At 42.3% G+C, this 17,385-nt stretch overlaps 1 protein-coding gene across 3 annotated transcripts; it reads left to right on the top strand.

The window, feature by feature from the left end:
- The first annotated feature begins 6 nt into the window (after window positions 1-6).
- On the top strand, window positions 7-16,625 carry LOC123772087 (podocalyxin). Of its 3 annotated transcripts, XM_069311178.1 has the most exons (6): window positions 7-497; window positions 1,723-2,109; window positions 8,438-13,439; window positions 13,660-15,895; window positions 16,038-16,166; window positions 16,547-16,625. In XM_069311178.1, exons 2-3 carry the CDS (start codon window positions 2,083-2,085, stop codon window positions 9,587-9,589), a joined length of 1,179 nt encoding a protein of 392 aa, XP_069167279.1. In that variant the 5' UTR covers window positions 7-497; window positions 1,723-2,082; the 3' UTR covers window positions 9,590-13,439; window positions 13,660-15,895; window positions 16,038-16,166; window positions 16,547-16,625. The 3 variants fall into 3 exon arrangements, with proteins under 3 accessions (XP_069167279.1, XP_069167280.1, XP_069167281.1); XM_069311179.1 differs by lacking the exons at window positions 7-497; window positions 1,723-2,109 and adding an exon at window positions 7,696-7,852; XM_069311180.1 differs by lacking the exons at window positions 7-497; window positions 1,723-2,109 and having other exon boundaries at window positions 12,006-13,439.
- The last annotated feature ends 760 nt before the right edge of the window (window positions 16,626-17,385 follow it).

The raw sequence follows: 17,385 nt of genomic DNA on the forward strand, positions 1-17,385 counted from the left end.
CGGCAACCCTCTCACCAGCAGTCGCGACTTGGCGGGTGAGCGGAGTGCATGTCTCAGTACGCTGCTGGCAGCTCTCGCACGCACGTGTGTTTACACACCAGCTGACAAGAGGCTTTTTATTTATTTATACTATAGAAACTGAAAGTCTGAAGAGAGACAGACTTAAACATTTGTGATGTTTAAGAAAAAACTGAAATATAGATTTTGAAAAAATATATATATCTCGGTGATAGAGGAACTTTGGCACTTGGTGAGCCATGAGCCATGGGAGGGCAACACCCAGTGACAGTGTCACCCGCAGACGGAATGACCATCACCAAGACGAGGTAGAGGTCAACCTCAGTCAAGTCGAGGTGGGAGAGGTCCCCCTTGGTCAAGATCTAGGCTACTGTGGCATTAACCAGCTGATGAATGAAGTGTTGCCAGATAGCGAGGTGGTGCCGGCGCCTTCCACTCTCCTGCTGGACATGATGCTGGCACGCTCCTGGCACCCCCAGGTAACATATTCTACAATTGTTCATGATTTATTACATGATTTAAGCCCAAGTGGAATTAAACAAATACAAGGTGTAAGGAATTAAGCACTCCCATCTGAAAATTACACTATATATATGTATTTTAGCTATGAGCGGAGAGTACAAATATAGACCTCAAACAAAATCCGTTTTTTTTGGCACTATTAATCTTGTTATGGACCCGGGAACAAAGACAACCAAGCCTAATTTTGTGAAGGCTTAGTATAGCACATATGTATGATATATTGGATCTAAGGTTACTTATTTAGGTCTATGATAAGTTAGGAATGTGATTTATATATATCTGTTTTAGTTATACCTTCTATAATTTAGTTTTAAACGTACACTTTTTTGAATAAGTATATATTTGTAAATTAAATAAATTATAAGGAAATAAATAAATTATAAGGCGGTAATGACCTCGTTAGAGTGCTCAACAATTCGATCAAACCAGAAAGTGAACGACTTGTTCATATAATGGGAATACTATGGGTTAGACCCAATGTGTAGATGAGTAAGTTTCATACATGTGATAATGTATGATGTCACGTGTGTGGAGAGGGGCTTTCCCCGGGCCGTCAGATGTGCGTCCACCGCTACCCACACTTCTCCCCCCGCACACGTGACGTCATAAAATATAGCACGTATGAAATTCATTTACCAACACACCCAGTCTTAACCTTTGGATATCAACAGTTCAATTCTTTTACCTTTTTCACTCGTTCTTCTTGTTTACACTTAAAACTGTGTATCGAATTGGCCTCGACCACTTCATCCAGTTCTTACTAATTATAATGACTTAAACTGGAGAAGTTATTTCTGACATCTCTGACTCATGTGTGTCTGTATATAGTTGATGTATATAGTCGTCATGGCTGGGTACTTTCCCCTTAATAGTTTCATTTCCTTTCCTACATCCTGCAAATAAACATTTAAGTTGGTTGAGTATAACACACATAGCTTTCATAGGTACCAAAGTTAACACACATAATAGCCTTCATAGGTACCAAAGTTAACACACATAATAGCCTTCATAGGTACCAAAGTTAACACACATAATAGCCTTCATAGGTACCAAAGTTAACACACATAATAGCCTTCATAGGTACCAAAGTTAACACACATAATAGCCTTCATAGGTACCAAAGTTAACACACATAATAGCCTTCATAGGTACCAAAGTTATATACATTTATTCGTCTTTCAGGACCCATGTAGTGTATGGGGTGAATTATTGAGCAGCAGAGGGGTCGAGGGAAGTTCTTGCGACACTTCGAGTGGTGGAGCAGTGGACGGGGGTTCGTCTCCCAACTACAGTAACCGTCGCCGCCCACACCCACATACCCAGAGGTCTCTTGAGATGTCTGGCACCACCCGCGCGCTCTTCCCGCTACCTGAGCATATTGCCTCAACGTCTCCAAGTTCCTCTCAGTGTTCTAACCCTAGGAGTTTGTTTAATCAAAAATCACAAGAGTGACAGTATACATTATAAAAAGTTTAAATTGCAAACTGCAAATAGCCATTTCCTACTGTATAAAATATATGCACGATAACTTTGGACTATCTAATGAAGACCTGGTACCGACACCTACAGGTAACACAGCTATGTTATGTATGGGTGACTTTAATGCTCGTCACACTGCTCTTGGTGATGGTCAGTGTAACAATAATGGAAGGGTCTTCTTGAAATACCTTACTGATCATAATATTACTGTGTATGATACTGATAAACAGACCCATTTATTGGGAGGTAGGCTGGATTATGTGATTGGGTACAGCCTAGCAGATAATAACGTCAACGTTAAACTCAACCCAGAGCTAGTAAGTGATCATTTTGCAATATATTGTGAATACAATGTAGCGGATATTACGTCCAATCCTCATCCTAGAGTTAAAATTAACATTCCAGACAATCTTAAACCGCACTTTAAGGCTTATATACGCAAGTGGTACACTGGGTATACACCTGTATCAGTGGACCACTTTTACAATGATCTTGTCAGTATCATTACCAGTTATTATGATACCTGGGTTAAATTTAAATTAAGGAAAAAAAGAACACTCGTTCTTCCTCATGGACAGAGGATCCTATTATTATTGCAGAGCGAGCTAAAGTGCTTCAGCTGCTGTTATAAACGAGACAAAACAGCTGACAATTTACTTGCATTCCTCAATGCCAACAGAGATTTTCACGAGCTTAAGGGTCAAGTTAAGGACACATGTTGGGAACAATTCCTACAAGGTATCAATAGAACTACAACATTGTCGGAAATGTGGAACAAAATTAAAAACATTACCAAACCCTTCAGCCCCAGTTCAGCTTCATCATACTCCTGCAGAATATGCTGACATGCTCCTAGCTCAATGGTCTAGTGTCTCACAAATGTCTTCCTTACCCCCAGATATTCAGCAGCATATAAATAATACCAACATTAACAGAAACTTTAATATTGAAACAGCACGTTCCTCACCAGATTTAACGGATCAGTTTGTTATAACTTATTTTGAATTAACATCAGCATTAGGGAAACCTAAGCAAACTGCCCCTGGTGAGGATGGTATAACTTATAACACCTTGAGATTACTGAATGATGTCCCTAGCCACCCTCTGCTTGACCTCTATCAAATGAGCCTCTCACAAGGTATCTTGCCAAAGAAATGGACACTAAGTCTCATAGTACCAATTCCTAAACCTAACTATAACAAAATCAGACCCATTTCCCATTACATCTTGCATGTGTAAAGTCTTGGAGAGAATTGTTCTCAATCGTGCTATGTTTCAGGTCGAAGAAAAGTTGTCTCCTAGCCTATATGGGTTTATGCCCAAGTGTAGCACACAAACATGCTTTGCTGAATATTTTGTACACTCCCAGGATGGGACACAGGCAGCCTTTATTGACCTAAAGTCAGCTTTCGATGTAGCGAATGGTGAAATAATATTCGAGCAACTTGCTGAATTTGGAATCAAAGGTAATCTTCTGAGTTGGATAAAGAGCTACCTAGCCAACAGGCGTGCTAGTGTCCTATTTAAAGGAGTTAAAAGTACAAGAACAGAGACATTCGAACTAGGCACACCTCAAGGTGGTGTCCTAAGCCCTATGCTCTTGTATATACTTATGCATAAACTTATCCCTGATATACCTGTACAACCTACGGAAACTGTTATATGTTCAGTCATGATCTGTTATATGTACACTGTTATAGGCAAAATTGTAATTAATTTGTTGTAAATAAATATATTAATAATAATATCCCTAGGACCCGCTATGCTGATCTTGAGATGATTTCGGGGCTTAGCGTCCCCGTGGCCCGGTCCTCGACCAGACCTCCTTTTTGTTACACACCCCCAGGAACCAGTTGTCTAACTTCCAGGTACCTGTTTACTGGTAGGTGAACAGGTGCATCAGGTTGAAAGAAACTGCCCATTTGTTTCCGCCTCCGCCGGGGATCGAACCCGGAACCTTAGGATTACGAATCCCTAGCGCTGTCCACTAAGCCGTCAGGCCGTTAGGGTAATGGTCTCCGCGCTGGCACCTATTGGCTACCAGAAGACCTGCCCTTAAGGGCTCTAACTTAACTCTTGGGGCCCAGAGGATTTAAGAGTGGTCTCAGAGACCAGACCGTTGGTCTGCCCTCGGCCACTACTCAAGGCCACACTATCACTCTACCGAGCTGGCCAGGGGCCACACTTAAGAGGCTCCCCTGGCCAGGGCCACACTTAAGAGCCTCCCCTGGCCAGGACCACACTTAAGAGGCTCCCCTGGTCAGGACCACACTTAAGAGCCTCCCCTGGTCAGGACCACACTTAAGACCCCCCCCCCCTGGCCAGGACCACACTTAAAAGCCTCCCCTGGCCAGGGCCACACTTTACAGCCGCCATATATACGTTCCCCAGCAGTTTACTTGGCTCACTATTACGGGCTCACCATAGCCCGTGCTACATAGACACTTCGTTCTGAGTAGCTAAATCTAAAACAAAACAGATAACAAACGAACAAAACAAGTAGAGCACACAATTACAAACACAAAATAACAAAAGGTCTAAGTACAAAACACGGCCTGAAGGGCCGACAACAATAACAATGACAAACACAATAATTACATGTTAATAATAATTACATGTTAATAATTACATATTATGTTTGGTAATATGTTTATTGTTTGTGATGTGTGTCTATGTATGTATTAACACGATGTACTGAACGGGGTGAGAATAGCTTGAGCTACCTCATCCCTTTGTGTGTATTTTACCTCAATAAACTTATTTCAATTTCAATAATTACAAACACAGGAAAATAGTACACAAATGACAACATTGCAGCACATAGCACCCAATCTCTTCCCCCAACAACCCATTATACCCAGTTAGTGTCTATATGTGACTAATCCTCCCAGGTGTACATAACCTGTGACTTGTTCTATTACCACAATCTCAATATGTTTAGAACCCATTGAGGTCACGGTTATGTTAGCTTGACAAAATGTAAAGATACTTTAAGGTTGTTTTTATATACGTTAACAAACCTTCTAAGTAGCTCATCAGTGCTGTAACTTTTAAAGCTAATCGAATTTTGGGGTTTATTCCCCTAAGTCCTTTATGTGCCTTTGTAATATTTTGTACTACCGCCCACAGGATGGCTGAGAGCTGCATAATAAATGAACTAGACTACCTGGTCACCTCTATATACCTAGTTACCTCTATCTTTGTTCCTTCGTCATAAACAAAAGCAAAATGCTCGTTAGTCCAGATGCAAATTTCACTGTTTATAAATGAAAAACACTTTATACACACACTAGGGAGCCGGTCGGCCGAGTGGACAGCACGCTGGACTTGTGATCCTGTGGTCCTGGGTTCGATCCCAGGCGCCGGCGAGAAACAATGGGCAGAGTTTCTTTCATCCTATGCCCCTGTTACCTAGCAGTAAAATAGGTACCTGGGTGTTAGTCAGCTGTCACGGGCTGCTTCCTGGGGGTGGAGGCCTGGTCAAGGACCGGGCCGCGGGGACACTAAAAAGCCCCGAAATCATCTCAAGATAACCTCAAGATAACCACACGACTCACAACAGATGGCGTTCGAACAGTGATTTGGTGTCGACCTCTGTTCGAATCGCACCTCAGTTAATTGCAGCCCGTCCTCCAAACAAAGATCCAAAAGTGATTCCATGCACCCGCCAAACCCCCTGTTTATGAATGAAAAGCGGTTTACACACGACTCACAACTGCTGACGTTCGAACATATCCGGAACAAGTGCTTCACTGACGAATTTCGTTCGAACCACAACGCTATAAATGCTTCACCCACGTACTACAAATACAAATAATCGCCAACAGAACCTAAACACCTGACCTAACCTATCCTATGCCTATATATACACAATATGTTAATATATTATAATATTAATTTATACTTTAGAAAATTCCCGTTTTGAATGAACAGCATGTTAAAATTTATGAATGCGTCTATGGGGTTGACCGCTGAATGTAATGGACTTGAGTCGAGGATGGGTTGTTAATTGTTATTTCTTCATCCACTTACTACCCGCCAAACACACGACGATTTTACGGCGTTGCTACAACGTTTGAACAAGGTTTATCACCTAACATTTGTAACAACCAATATAGCACGTTGTAACAACGTTCTAATACTTCATAAAAGCATTATAACAAGATGTAACAACTTGTAATAAAGTTGTCACAAGGGAATCATATGGACCTTTACGTTGTGTTTGCAGGGTACAAATACAAAATAATTACCAAAAGAACCTAAACACATAACTTAATCCAATTTAGGTTTAATAATACACTATGTAATATTAATTTATATATAAGAAAATACAAATTTTGAATTCACGGTACATTCAAATTGACGAATGCGTCTTTGGGGGCCGGGTGCAGTATGGACGAGCACAGCTTGAGGACGGGTTGTCAACCCGTCCATGACTCAAGTCCATTCCATTCAGCGATCGACCCCACAGACGCATTCATAAATTTTTACATGTTGTTCATTCAAAACGGGAATGTTCTCAAATATAAATTAATATTATATTATATTAGCATATTGTGCATATATGGACATAGGTTAGGTATTTAGGTTCTGTTGACGATTATTTATATTTGAAGTACGTGGTTGAAGCATTTACAGCGTTGTGGTTCGAACAAAATCTGTCAGTGAAGCACTTGTTCCGGAAGTGTTCGAACGTCTTCAGTTGTGAGTCGTGTGTAAACTGTTGTTCATTCATAAACAGGGGGTGTGGCGGGTGCATGGAATCACTCTTGGGTCTTTGTTTAGAGGACGGGCTGCGGGTTGCACAAATGGGTTTTTGAGACTGGACTGACGAACATTTAGCCACTTATAGATCGAGATGGGCTCAATAAAAGTGGTCTTAAGAACGAAATGACTCGGCGATCCAGTGAGGTTGAATTCTGCAGCCCGTCCTCATAAACAAAGGCCAAAGTCCATTCCATCCATCCACCAAACCCCCCTGTTTATGAATGGAAAACGGTTTACACACGACACACAACTGATGACGTCCGAACACTTCCGGAACAAGTGCTTCACTGACGAATTTTCTTCGAACCACAACGCTGGTTGTACGTACGTACGTACAAATACATTGTAATGTATTTGTAATGTAATGTAATGTAATGTACGTACTACGTACTAATGTACGTACTACGTACTAATGTACGTACTACAAATACAAATAATCGCCAGCAGAACGTAAACACCTAACCTATCCCTATATGTGCAATATGGTATTATAATATTAACTTGAGAAAATCCCTATTTTAAATGAACAGCATGTTAAAATTGATGAATGTGTCTTTGGGGTCGACCGCTGGATGGAATGAACTTTGTCTGAGGACGGATCGGCCCGACGAGTCGGTTCGAATCGCAATTAATGCCTAGTGTTAAATATATGCTGAAAATGCAATTGGGGAATATTTAATGACACACTCTTTATAGATCAAATAAATATTTTTAATTCGATTTGAACGCATTTTTACTTGGAACAAATAGTTCTAAGTAGCACGGGCTATGGTGAGCCCGTAGTGGACTTAGCGTAGCGCAGATATATTAACTGGTTAAGTGGCAGGTTGACTAGTGTTAACAGCCTCACTACCTCATACTTGGCGCACCACTGCGGTGCCTCAGCGGTTACAGGGAACAGGTTCCAAGTAGCACGGGCTATGATGAGCCCGTAACTTACCTGGCACAGGAGCGGGGCGGGGGAGGTCAGTAGTGGGAGGTCACTTGCAGTGGTCATACCTGCGGACTTTGCGGTTAACTATAAATACACCTCGCTGTTTACTAGAGTGCACCGCTCCTGTGCTAGGTAAGTTCACTACAGGTTCACCATAGCCCGTGCTACTTGGAACTTGTTCAGAGTAGCTTAATCTATAACAACAACATACTAGAGTGTACGGAGACCCGTGACCGTGCTGCGGGTAAATGTGAAGAGACTCGGTTTCAAGTCTGTCGGATGGACTCAAAGAAATACGTTAATTTATACACAATAAAATTCTACAATAAATCGCACACGGAAGTCTAGTAATATTAAATATAGGCATCAAGTCGCTGAAACTTGTTTATCGCCGCTAAGTTGTGGTTATTTTTGTAGAAAACGGGACTAATTCAAAAGTTCAATCTTGAGTTATTATTTTTTTAATAAACGGATTACAAACTAATTTGCATTGATACCTAACTGTATCGTAGATATAGTTTTTCTGATTTGGGGTTCTCTTTAATATGAACGTTGCGTAATCGGAACTTTCATTTGATATATGAAAGATACAAAATTAGTAAAGGCTTCAAATTCATAAATTATATACCAAGGTTAAATTGCTTTTAGAAATTTTAAAGTGGGCAGGATGAAGTCCGTATGTGAATATTGTTAACTGGTTTGGTATGTTATTTTCAGATGGCGTGGTTCAACGAGAGGCTGATGCCTGCTACGGGCTCCCAAGTTGGCGATGACATGTGGTGGTCAGAAGACGGCCAGATGTTGTCCATGGACTTCAACGCTCTATCATGGCCCGTTGATTGGCCTATGTCGTCCACGGACTCCAACGCTATACCACGGCCCGGTGATAGGCCGACGTCGTCCACGAACTCCAACGCTATAACATGGCCCAGTGATAGGCCGACGTCGTCCACGAACTCCAACGCTATAACATGGCCCAGTGATAGGCCGACGTCGTCCACGAACTCCAACGCTATAACATGGCCCAGTGATAGGCCGACGTCGTCCACGAACTCCAACGCTATAACATGGCCCAGTGATAGGCCGACGTCGTCCACGAACTCCAACGCTATAACATGGCCCAGTGATAGGCCGACGTCGTCTACGAACTCCAACGCTATAACATGGCCCAGTGATAAGCCGACGTCGTCCAGGAACTCCAACGCTAGAACATGGCCCAGTGATAGGCAGATGTCGTCCACGAACTTCAACGCTATAACATGGCCCGGTGATAGGCCGACGTCGTCCACGAACTCCAGCGGTGTAACAGGGCCCAGTGATAGGCCGACGTCGTCCACGAACTCCAGCGGTGTAACATGGCCCGGTGATAGGCCGATAACGTTCACAGACTCCCACAGTATAACTAGGAACGATGATATAATGATGGCTATTATGAACTTCGAGTTCGACGAAGAGACGGTACGGTCGATGTCTAACTTGGGCGTTTTTACCGACAGAAGTCGCCCCCGGCGAAGGCGCAGCTGCTCATTCTATTACGAATTCTTAGATGAGCAATATGCTCGGCATGGTTCAACAGCTCAATTGGAAGCTAATTTCCCTGACCCGCGCATAAACCCAAGGAAAGAGAAAGTGTCCAGAAAACGATCGCCCGTGAACAACATAACAAAGCGTCAACGAGGGTGGAGCTATGAAGTGCCAGTAGAGGATAACTCTGTCGATAATGATCCCAGAGTTCTGGATAAATTAATGAAGGATTCATTGAGGCGGCCCATGCCGGAGGTGACGCATCCTCTTGGGCGACCTGACATGCCAGACATCTGGAAACACTTCAGGTGGTGCAGGAAAATTTTAAATAATCCGTTTGACTGAAAGATTACCAAATGGATGTACAATGCTGGCTTATTTTTTTAACTTGCATGGAGCTAGGTTAGTATTTGCCGCAAGGTTAGTACAACCAGTTTAATATGGTGACCTAGCCTAGTATTCACTACGGCTATAGTTTCATTGTTCCACTGTAATTTTAGCTCATTTTAATTCGCCCTTGACGTAATAGGTGAATTTCCATGTAAATAATTGAGCGAAATTTTTCTTATGGATTTTTAACTTTTTTTTTTTTTTTTTTTAGTTTAAACGTTGACTTCTCAAACTCGCTTCTGCGATTTTATTATTTACGAAATTAAATTTTATTCAATGTCCTACGTTTTTATGTGACCCTATACCGTGGTGGATGCTCTGTGGTACGTCTGATCTTCCAGACTGGTTACCTGGTTGATGGGGTTCTGGGAGTTCGTCTACTCCCCAAGCCCGGCCCGAGGCCAGGCTCGACTTGTGAGAGTTTGGTCCACCAGGCTGTTGCTTGGAGCGGCCCGCAGGCCCACATACCCACCACAGCCCGGTTGGTCCGGCACTCCTTGGAGGAATAAATCTAGTTTCCTCTTGAAAATGTCCACGGTTGTTCCGGCAATATTTCTTATGCTTGCTGGGAGGACGTTGAACAACCGCGGACCTCTGATGTTTATACAGTGTTCTCTGATTGTGCCTATGGCACCTCTGCTCTTCATTGGTTCTATTCTACATTTTCTTCCATGTCGTTCACTCCAGTACGTTGTTATTTTACTGTGTAGATTTGGTACTTGGCCCTCCAGTATCTTCCAGGTGTATATTATTTGATATCTCTCTCGTCTTCTTTCTAGTGAGTACATTTGGAGGGCTTTGAGACGATCCCAATAATTTAGGTGCTTTATTGCGTCTATGCGTGCCGTATATGTTCTCTGTATTCCCTCTATTTCGGCAATCTCTCTGAGAGCAATCTCTCTGAATGAGACTGTTTAACTACTTGTACTTATAACAATGATTAAAAGTAATTGTCTACAGAAAGCATTCGGGCATAAAGTCTATAACACTCTGGAACTCATAGGACGACAATTAAGGAGCTGGGTCACGAGGGAGTAAAGTAACGGTACCCAACACCTCTGGGAATCGAACGTAGACCCTGTGCAACCCGTCCTCGACTAAAGTTCATAACATCCAGCGGTTGACCCTACAGGCGCATTCATAAATTTTTACATGCTGTTCATTCAAAACGGAATTCTCAAATATAAATATTATAATAGCATATTGTGCATATATATAGGTTAGGTGTTTAGGTTCTGTTGGCGATTATTTGTAGCACGTGGGTGAAGCATTTACAGCGTTGTGGTTCGAACAAAATTAGTCAGTGAAGTACTTTGTTCCGGAAGTGTGTGAACGAAATCAGTCGAGTCGTGCGTAAAGTTTTCAATTCGTGAACAGGGGCTTTGGAAGGTGCACGGAATCGCTCTTGGGTCTTCGTTCGGAGGACGGGCTGGGATGTAAGACTTGGAGTCGAGGACGTGTTGGAGGCTGTTTTCAGACTAAGTCATTCGAGCAGACGACGTCAGTGAAGCACTGTTCGAGGAATTTTGAAACTTCATCAGTTGTCTTGTGTAAACATATTTTCATTCATAAACTTGGGGGGGGGGGGGGTTTGGCCGAATTAATCATTTGGCCCTTGTTGATGAAGGTGGGTTGATTAACTGCAAAGAGAACCTAACTACCTACACCTAACTATATAACAATCTAGTATGCAATAATATCGTCTTATAGAAATTCATTGGTTATTGTGAAATTTTCATCGATAAACCGGGTTTGGAAGCTAGGTAAACGATCACTTGCTTAGTGGTTGAAAGGGTTGCACAGTTTCCACTGTAGTGTAGGTCTGTTTGACGTGACTCGTATACCATCTCTTATCGATGCTTCATTCATACATTATTAACACTTGGGTCACTATCTCGGATACTTTTGATATCGTTCGCTTTATGCGTTTCTGTTCTCGTGTTGGCATCCTTGGTGATATTTAGCGCTCTCTGATTATCCCGCACATTTATGGTGCTGTATAGCCTTCCCGGTTTGGTGCCTTTGATAATAACTTGGGTCACTATCTATAAAGCTCTCAATCTCTCTAAAAAAAATCTCTCTCAATCAATCTCTCTCTAAAAAAAAAAAAAAGTCTGCTGGATTCACAACATTGGTCGAGTCTGACTACGGGTACTCTCACTTATGAGGCTACTCTCACTGTAACGGAGTTGTTTCTCAGAGCTACTATAGGCTGTGATGATAAATGTCCCATCTTGCAGGATGGTTACATTAAGAGTATACTATCTTAGCCTAGGGGTGGCGGGTATATTATGTGTACCTGTTATAACAAGTGTCAAAAGTACGTTGACCGGTTCATGAATATAGCGAGGACTAATAATTAAAACATCTGTGCGTATTAAAATAAGAAAAGGTTGTAAATATCAATTTTAATGAAAAGGCTTAACTCATTTGATATTTGTACAAGCAATACTAATTTATGGTAATAAAACCGATCTGATCAATTATAAAATGAATCAATTCTGAATTAGAAGCATAAAATGAAACAAAAATAATGCGGATCCGAGAATGAATATAACGTTAAGTGGAGAGGACGGTTCAGTGTGGGCGAGCGCTTGAGTAGACCTTCAAAGAGTAGGGTCCACAAAACTGGTACTTGTGTTCAGAATATAACGTAAAACACCGGATCAGAGACGAGGCAGACACTGAAGTATACGTTGTTGGCCAGCTTCAGGACCCCAACAGGTTGTCGACGGAGGCATGTCTATGACTTGCTGATACGTTTGAGCACGACCTTGCCGGAACACTCGATGGTCAACTGGAGATAACGTTTACATTAATGTTCGTGGCGCTCAACAAGAGCGCAACATGTTATGCACTAATGCACGAGTCTGTTCGAAGATAACAAATTCAGGAAGAGCTGGTTACAGCGCCAGCAGGTGTCTACGCAGACCCCCGGGTGACGCGGTCCACGCCCCGAACCCCTAGCGTGACGCAGGCCAAGCCCTGAAAGAGTTGACATTGATGGAAGATTATGAATGTGTGAGAATATTGCGTCAGCCGCGGGAGACGAACGGCCTCACCTGAACTCGACTTCAGGAACGAGTCTGGGACAGAACGGCGGCCGCCACAAACGTTTGTCAGGGTTGGCAAGCGGGAGCGTAAGTCGGGCGGTACTGGTTGTTCTCGTGTTGTAGGGCGGCCCGCGTACACATATATATTGGCGGGAAGCGTGTTCTCTCCATCAATCTCGCACCGGTAGTCATGATAAGCGCCATGCTCGCTCACCCTCTTCCCCTCCACTGCCAAGAAAGGTTCCACTCTACTGACTTCCAGCAAGTGACGCGTATATTGTTCAAATCCACGCCCACCCGCGTCCCAATACACCATGGCGTCCCAATACAACATGGATGACCAATACAACATGGCGTCCCAGTACAACATGGAGGACATCCGTAGTGCCCTGAACGCCATCTGTCCAGGCTCAGCCTCGGGTCTGGACGCTAACAGCAGCTTCGACCTGAACCTCTACCTGGAGACACTGCCAGATATACCACTATTTTGTGATGGTGAGGGAGCCGCCGGCGGTGTCAACGGACCACCAGAAGCATCAGCGTCTGGATACAGCGCCCAGAGCCACCTGCCACTTGAAGGATCAGAGTTTGGATATAACCAGTACAGCCACCTGCCACTTGAAGGATCAGTACCGAGCTGGGAGAGACAGAGCCAGCTGGTGCCTGAAGGCTCAGCGTCAGGATGGGGCGCCAGTAGCCACCTGGGACTGGGGGAAGCTCCGTCACCCACCTGGCAACACAACGACTATCTCGTAAGTTTATTATTTTGTCGAAAATTTGATTTTACAGAAAACTTTATATTTTTCTGACTTGATAATTAATTAACTCCACCCGACCTTTATCTGATACTTCTCGTTTAGATAAAAAATTACTCATTTGGTATCTTAGTTGTATATTATATGTAACATATATGAGCTTGTGAACTAATTAGTTGTTAGTGTCATGTTGTATAATGACTTACTGTGCCTTCAGAGGATGGTTGACCCCAACGAGGTGTTGAGAACCCCAGCCACGGAGGACCACCAGCTGAGCCAGGGACCCCAACTCCTGCCTCACGACCCAACTGCTCTCCACTATCCCTCAACAACTCTCAACAGCTTTACTGACTCCTCTGAATGTTGTTTATTTTCACAAGATGATATGTCAAGGGAACAACACAGTGTCTACCCACAAGAGTCAGAGCACAGTGCTTATTCACCTGGAGCTCTGTCTGGGGCCACAGCAAGTCCCTATTCATCAAATCTCCCAGCAGGAACACCTCCTCTCCGTTCCTCTTCCTCTGCCCTGGAAGCCGTCCTCGGGGCGCGAACCGCCACTAGAAAAGGTTACCACCACAGAGTCACAAGAAAGTATTTTGCCAGACGGTGAAGAGAAGGAAAGACGTAAACAAGATCTGAACAATGTGGCCTCGAAGGACTATCGTGAGAATAAGAAAATGACTGAAAAGAAGATGCAGAAAGTTGCTGGAGGAGCAGCAGAAGCGACATCAACAACTGACACTCAAGTATCAGGTCCTCAAGGACCACCACCACTGGTGTAGGGAGATGTGCAAGGCACATTTTAGTGAACAGGTGCCTGACACACCCTACTTACAGGTGCCTGAATATAATATTTAACACCTGTTGAAGTCGCTACAGTACCTGAAGGAGACACTGGTTCTCAATACTTGAGGGAGAGAGATGCATCAGTATCTGTAGATGTAGATGCATCCACATCTGATGTAGAATTGTATCATATTGATGTAGATGCATCAATATCTGGCGTCACAGATAAGCACACACACCTTTTTTGATCGCAAATTATTTGGAGAGTCGGAAATAATTGAGCTGTCTATTGCAGTGTTGTATTTTGAGCCAACAGTTCAACTTGTAAGGTGGCTGTCTTGTTACATGACACCCGATAACTCTCTACACTGCTGTCAGTTGCGTCAGCGTTGGGCTGACGTACAGTGACAGCAGTGTCCCGCCCCCTGCCAGTGACAATGTTTTTTAGAGCTAATTACACATAATGTGGCAGGTAATCATTTTTAAACTGCAGTGAATAGCATATTTTTGGGCTTCTTGGGCCAGATTCACGAAAACAGTTACGCAAGTACTTACGAACGTGTACATCTTAACTCAATTTATGACGGCTTTAGTTACATTTACTATACAGTTTACAAGCATGAAATCTTCCCAATCAACTGCTGTTATTGTCATAAACAGCCGCCTGGTGCTTCGGAGCTCATTAACTATTTAATAATTGTAAACAAAGCCGCCAAAGATTGAGAAAAGTTGTACAGGTTCGTAAATGCTTGCGTAACTGCTTCGAGAATCTGGCCCCTAGTTCCTGGTACCTTGTTATGAGCGGGTACCCGCATTGGCGGAGTACCCGCTTCAGAAGGATGGTACTGGGACCTATCTAGACTTAAGTATTTATTTATTTCATTGGCCTACTTAAGAGGGCGTTATCATTGTTTGGCCGAAAAAATTCGGCCAAACACGAAAAATTTATAAAAATACTACAACGTTCTGGCAACACCGTGGTGCAAACCGTTTAATGTTATGATAATAAATAACGTAATTACAGCAAATTTTCCAGCCGCAATTGCCCGAAATCTGGTCCTCGCGGCTCGGGTGCGCCGTAGGGTGATGCGTCATACGTTGTAAGCGTCTAGTATTTCGCAATAGAGTGGAGAATATCTTGTTATGCATATACAAATTATAAACACACTCGCTGGCAACTGTCTTCTGTGAGAGGGAGGGGCTATAATCCGATTTACTGGCTTAGTCACCCTCTCAGTGTCTGTGCCGGCGGTCGCATGCCTGACGCGCTCGCACAGATCGTATTTTCTTGCATATACTGCACAATGGATATAGTATCGGACAAGAAGAAAGCTCTAAAGGCAAGAGCTCTACGCGTTAGCCAAGTAAAGAAGGAGCGTAAAGCCACACTGAGGCAAAACAAGAGTTCCCTTGAGTGAAGAGAGAGGGCAGCCTCCCGCCCCCACAACACACTACCTCGCCTCACACCCAGGCACCCACACCTCCTGTGGCACCTGCCACACCTCTGTGGCACCTGCCACACCTCCTGCTGCACATGCCACACCACCTGCGGCACCTGCCACACCACCTGCGGCACCTGCCACTCAAGATCTTAGACCTGCAACTCAAGACGTTCTCCCTCTTGATGTTGCAAGATGTTGCATATTTCAGACCAATTATATTAGGTTAGTATGTATTATGTTTTATATCTTGATACTATATCATAAATAATTGTAAATATAAAGCTGCTGTCTTTTTTTTAATTTTTTTTATTTTTTTTTTTTTAATTTTTTTTTTTTAATAATTTTTTTTTTTTTTTTTTATCAGGCAATCTTCATGGAACTTACACACCTTACTGAAGGAATGCCAATCTACAAGGGTGGTAATTTTGATTGAAATTGGTAGTTCATCAACCTCAGCCAAAGGTGGCTGAACTTTGACCTTCATTTTTTACAGGTAACTAATTTGCAACTATATGGTTGAATAACTTTTTTATTTATTATTCAATTTACATGGAACTTGCACATTATATGTAGAGTCTGTGCCTCTAAAAACTCAAGTTATATATTTCCCCTAAGATCATTTATTGATTTTATATATATTTATAAACATCATTTTGTTGCATAATTTTTTGGGTGAACTTTGAAAATTTGTATTATTGCACTAAATAGGTTTGGGATAATAATGCCACTAGACAACCTTTATTATATAGTATTGTGATAGCTGAGTATCATAGAAATAATATCAGTTGATATTTGTATTTGTTATATCAACTTTAAAACATGTAAAAAAATGGTTAAAAAAAGTTTTTTTTTTTTTTCTCCCTCTCTATTTAGGCTGCGATGCTGAAACTTGGACCACTTGCAGCGCTCTTCACGTGTAACACGTCAATAAATTTTCATTGCACTAGAACAACTTTTATGAACCCTAACTATCGCCCCCTTAAGCCGTTCTTCATACCTGCTGCTGGAACAAGTATAAGAGAACAGCCCGTGAACAACCCGTGAACAACAGTGAACAACCCGCGAACAACCTGCGGACGGGGTTGAAGTGACGGAAGAATTTGCCTTAGGAAATACTTTTATGGTAATTTTTAATTGTAACAGAAGAGGCTGAAATATAATATATTTGATTATTTATTAACATAGCCCTATATTTTGTTTAAGGTGTTTCCTTACTCTTAACCATTCCAGTCTGATGTAGAATATTGTTATTAACGTTTAAGGTAATATTTAAGATAATACAATCACCTAAATACTTAGCATTTATTATCCTCAACAATTTCCAGAGCATTCTTAGTTACTAATTGGTCTTGTTAAGAGTGTTTCCTTAATCCTATTATTGAAACACACTGTTAGATTTAAATCTTATCTCTATTATGTCAAAGATATTTAGCAGCATCCGCCCCAGAAACTTCACATCACGGGAATATATCAGGTTTTTCTTTTGCTCCATACAATATGTTCTTGAGAGCTGTTACAATGAGTGGTTAAGAAGCGTTCCTTTAACACACTAATTAAATTTTAGCGAAGCAAAATGGTCATTTTTATTTGTTCATTTATTATGCACCCAATACCCATCTCGTGAAGTAGAGTGGGTGCATCTTTTTGTTGTTGTTGTCAAGACTATACATAATGGTTCAAGAAGTGGTGGTCCTGGTCCAACATTTGGTGTT

This window comes from Procambarus clarkii, chromosome 69 (genome assembly GCF_040958095.1).
Source record: "Procambarus clarkii isolate CNS0578487 chromosome 69, FALCON_Pclarkii_2.0, whole genome shotgun sequence".
In the NCBI taxonomy this organism is placed as follows: domain Eukaryota; kingdom Metazoa; phylum Arthropoda; class Malacostraca; order Decapoda; family Cambaridae; genus Procambarus; species Procambarus clarkii.